General features: G+C 41.8%; 1 protein-coding gene across 1 annotated transcript in view; it reads left to right on the forward strand.

The window, feature by feature from the left end:
- The first annotated feature begins 2289 nt into the window (after positions 1-2289).
- Positions 2290-4252, forward strand: part of LOC144708581 (plant intracellular Ras-group-related LRR protein 5-like) — a 4109-nt gene continuing 2146 nt past the window's right edge. The window contains exons 1-2 of the mRNA XM_078581978.1: positions 2290-2915; positions 3163-4091. Of these exons, the coding sequence (XP_078438104.1) occupies positions 2369-2915; positions 3163-4091 (1476 nt within the window). The 5' untranslated portion in view covers positions 2290-2368. The remainder of the gene's footprint in view (positions 2916-3162; positions 4092-4252) is intronic.

Consider the following 4252-nt stretch of genomic DNA (forward strand, 5'->3'; position numbering starts at 1 on the left):
GCCCAACCTCCTTCCAACCCCAAACATTCATAAAAGATATCTCGTTGCCCAAGTGAAGGCTGCTCAACATTCCTACCCAAGCATTGAGGCCCGAGTAGGTTCAATCTGAGTATTGTTCTCAGCTCCGGATTTGACCACATGACAACTAGGGGCCCACCTTTTTACCTAATTTTATCCTATTTTATCTTGATTATATATTATAAAAACATTAAAATTATTATAAATATAATTTTTATAAAATACTTAATAAATATATTTTTTAATAAACTACTTAATAAATATAATTTTTATAAACTTTACTCTACTGAGATTACCAACCCCTAATCATATATTAATCTTTCTTATCAATATACACTATTCTTTCCTATATTCTAACTCTCTCTTTCTTTCTAATTTATTATATTTCTAAAACTAAAGATGTATTATCTAACTATCGCTCTAGCTCTTAAACTTTTAACCTATATCTGTAACATACTTCACCTAAATAATTTGTATGTAAATAAATAATCCCTTTCTCATTATGATCCTAATTCTTATTAACTTTCATCTCCATCCTTCATCTTATATTCTACTAAAACAAAATGCCTTATTCACAATCTTCTTGAACCTCAATATTCATTTACTTACTATATCTTTCTCTCCTATCTTACATATAACCTAATTATTAATTCACATAAATAATCATACTAAAAATGCCAATAACTTAATTAAGTTATCTCTAGATTATCACTCTCATATCTTATTAAAAACATAAAATAACTCTTTGGATACCTATCTTAATAACTCCCTTTATTATAATACAATAAAGAAAATTTCCATAATTTCTTATACCACGTATGCAATACCTCTAATGTCTATTAAAAATGTTAATCCTAATCATTATACAAGTAATATCCTATTTTATACATATCTTACGTCTTTCTTTCCCTATTTCTTCCACATGCTTGCTGCTTATTTTTACTGGCTATTTATTTTCCACATCATCACAATCATCTCATTTTTCTTAATTCTATGTGCATACATTGTCATAGTTGATGCAGCCTTAGTACATGAACGATGTAGGAACACGACTTGAGTCCACAAGCCTTGCTCTACTTGAAGAAGCTAAGTCCTGAATCCACAGAAATAGCCTCTCCAACCCTTGAGTCCACAAGGGGTTGTTCTTGAATCTACAAGCACACAAGCACTCTCTAACAAAGAGAACACTCAGAGGGGAGAAAGAACAGTTACAATAAGACAATAGATTTCAATGCTGCTCATTCAGGGGTACATGGGGGTCTTATATAGGCCACAAGAAATGCAGGGTCATCCATAATGACTGTACTCATGACAAGACAAGTCAAAACATTGAGGAAAATAAATCTGACAAGCTAAAACAGAGGATAAGTAGCCTGACAGTCCTGAGTGGAGATATCCTGTAGATTTTGGGCCCTATAGAAGCTGCCAGGAGATATTTGTGTGGCTCAATAAGATCCTGATGGGACAAAATAGAAGATATGCTGATCTGACAAGTTAGAGCAGAGATCCTGTCACAAGAAGAATCTTATAGAGGACTCTGTCAGAAGATATTGTCAAAGAAAATCCTGTCAGAGATAATCCTATCGGAAGATCATATCAAGGAAAATCCTGTCAGAAGATCTTGTTAGAGAAAATCCTGTGAGAGGATTTTGAGGGGCTCTAGGTATATTTCTGCAGATCCTTTCAGTTCTCGAAGAATCTCCTTCTTGAGCCACAGCTTCCTAATGGGCCTCAGAAAATGAGCTTTTGGGCTACATCAATAGTTGATCATGGGTGGCGTCTACAGTTGGAGCCATCCTTATTCAGAATATGAATACCCACCCTCACATCAAGACGGGTATGATTCATTAAATGATTACCCAGTACTCATACTATACATATCCTGATAGCCAACAATGTGACGGGTCCCAACGTGAGGGCTCATCATCCATTGAACAAGCCCACTAATCAGATCAAACAGTAAGATCTGATAAACTGTAAAAAAACAGTCTTGATCAGATTTAGATCCAATAGATCATACTTGAACTTCTTCATACTGACTCATCTCATTTCATTATACACCAATTCCATGGATATAATATCTCCTCGACGAAGCAGACAAATAGAGACCGATCGCCAAACCTGATTATTCCTTCATCGGCTGAATCAATCCCAGCCGTCCACTCCAGCGCATCGCAAAGATGACACTCTTCCGCCTACAACTACTTTATTTACAGATTTACTCATTTTCTCTCTCTAGATTTCTATTTCCACGGGCGTCGTCTGTTATATCTGTCACTGTTGTACAGACAAGAACCCCTCATCCACCCATCTCCCGCCTCCTCTCGCCGAGCTCGCAAGACCAGCAACAATGGCAGCGGTCTGGCCGCCGCCCCCTTCTCAGAGCGCGCGGCAGAGATCGACGACCGCCATGAACGAAGCTGTGGAGAAGATCATGCTCACATACCGTTCTCTTCCTGCGCGGCCGACCTTGGACGACGTGAACGCCGCGGAAGCCGTCTTCCGAGCTTCGGAGGCGGAAGAGGAAGCTCGAACCAAGGATTTGGAGAGGATGGCGAAGAATCCAGATCTTCCTGACGAGTTGTTCGCGGTTTTGAAGGATGTTCTTCGGATTGCGACGAGGTTGAGGGCCGAGGATCAACGGCGGGAGGCTCGTCGCGTTTTGGATCTCGATCGGCGGTTTCGAGATCTGGATGAACTTGTTCAGAGAGCGTCGCGTTTGGTTTCTCCTGATTCTGCGGATGAAGATTCCGAGAATCGGAGTCGTTTGCCGCCGGCTGAGGTCAAGCTGGAGAGCAGAGCGCGGATCAGTGATTTGAGCTTGGAGAAGGCCTCTTCGTGTGAAGCTCCCAAGGCTTTAACGCGTTCTTCTTCTTGGAAGCTTGATCGCGCGCCAGGTTTGAGCTGAATTTTTCCTCCGACGAGTATCTTATCTCTTGATTCTTTATGATTTCTAACGAAATTAGGTATTTCTCCTTCAGCGAAGCATTGTAATCGATCATCTGTTAAATTTTAAATCTGTTATTCCTCGATCGTGCCATAATTCTAGGCGGAATCCAGTTATACTTTTTTTTTCCGGGAATCTAGTATTTAGGACGAGACATTTTTTCAAGAACATGTTTTTTAATGAAGATTGTTCTCCAGCTCCTGTTTTTGCAGACGGAGGATCGCAAAAAATCAGTCTGATCAAGCTCGCGGGATTGATCGAGAGCTCGGCGAAGAACGAAACGAAGGCGCTCGATCTTCAATCAAAATTAATGGACCAGGTAGAGTGGCTGCCACTCTCTCTCGGAAAACTCACCGCCATTACCGATCTCAATCTCTCCGAGAACCAACTCCTCGCTCTCCCCTCCAACATCGGCGATCTGAAATCTCTGAAAAAACTCGATCTCCACTCCAACAAGCTGATCAACCTCCCAGAAAGCATCGGAGAACTCACCCAGCTAACCGATCTCGATCTGAAGGCCAACAACTTGAAATCTCTCCCCGCAACTTTGGGAAATCTGGCGAGCTTGGCGACCCTCGATCTGAGCTCGAACCAGCTCTCTGTTCTTCCGGATACGCTGGGGAATCTGACCAGCCTGAGAAAACTGAACGCGGAGACGAACGAACTCGAAGAACTCCCCTACACCATCGGATCATGCTCTGCGTTGGAGGATCTACGGCTGGATTTCAACCAGATCAGGGGGATGCCAGAAGCGATGGGAAAGCTTGAATCTTTGCAAGTGCTAAGTCTGCATTATAATCGGATCAAGGGGCTGCCCACCACCATGGCCTCGTTGCAGGAGCTGAGAGAGCTCGACGTGAGTTTTAACGAGCTTGAATCGATTCCGGAAAGCTTGTGCTTTGCAACGAAGCTGGTTAAGCTTCGCGTGGGGAATAATTTTGCGGATTTGAGGGCTCTGCCGAGGTCAATTGGTAATTTGGAGATGTTAGAGGAATTGGATATCAGCAATGATCAGATCAAAGTTCTGCCCAGTTCTTTCCGTCTACTGTCCAAGCTAAGAGTCTTCCTCGCCGACGGTACCCCCCTCGAAGTACCCCCAAGAGAAGTTGTTGATCTTGGTGCCCAGGTACAAACAATCGATTTTTCTCTCTCTCCGTTGTCTTTGAATCTGTCTTTCTAGAGCTTTATCTCCATTTATCTCTCTGACTCTCTAGTAGGTCTTTGATTTCACTGGCTCTCTTTTTTTATTCATCTCTCGATTTGTTTATATTTCTCTCTAACTTCGTC

The sequence above is a fragment of the Wolffia australiana genome, chromosome 10 (genome assembly GCF_029677425.1).
Source record: "Wolffia australiana isolate 7733 chromosome 10, ASM2967742v1".
NCBI classification, from domain to species: Eukaryota; Viridiplantae; Streptophyta; class Magnoliopsida; order Alismatales; family Araceae; genus Wolffia; species Wolffia australiana.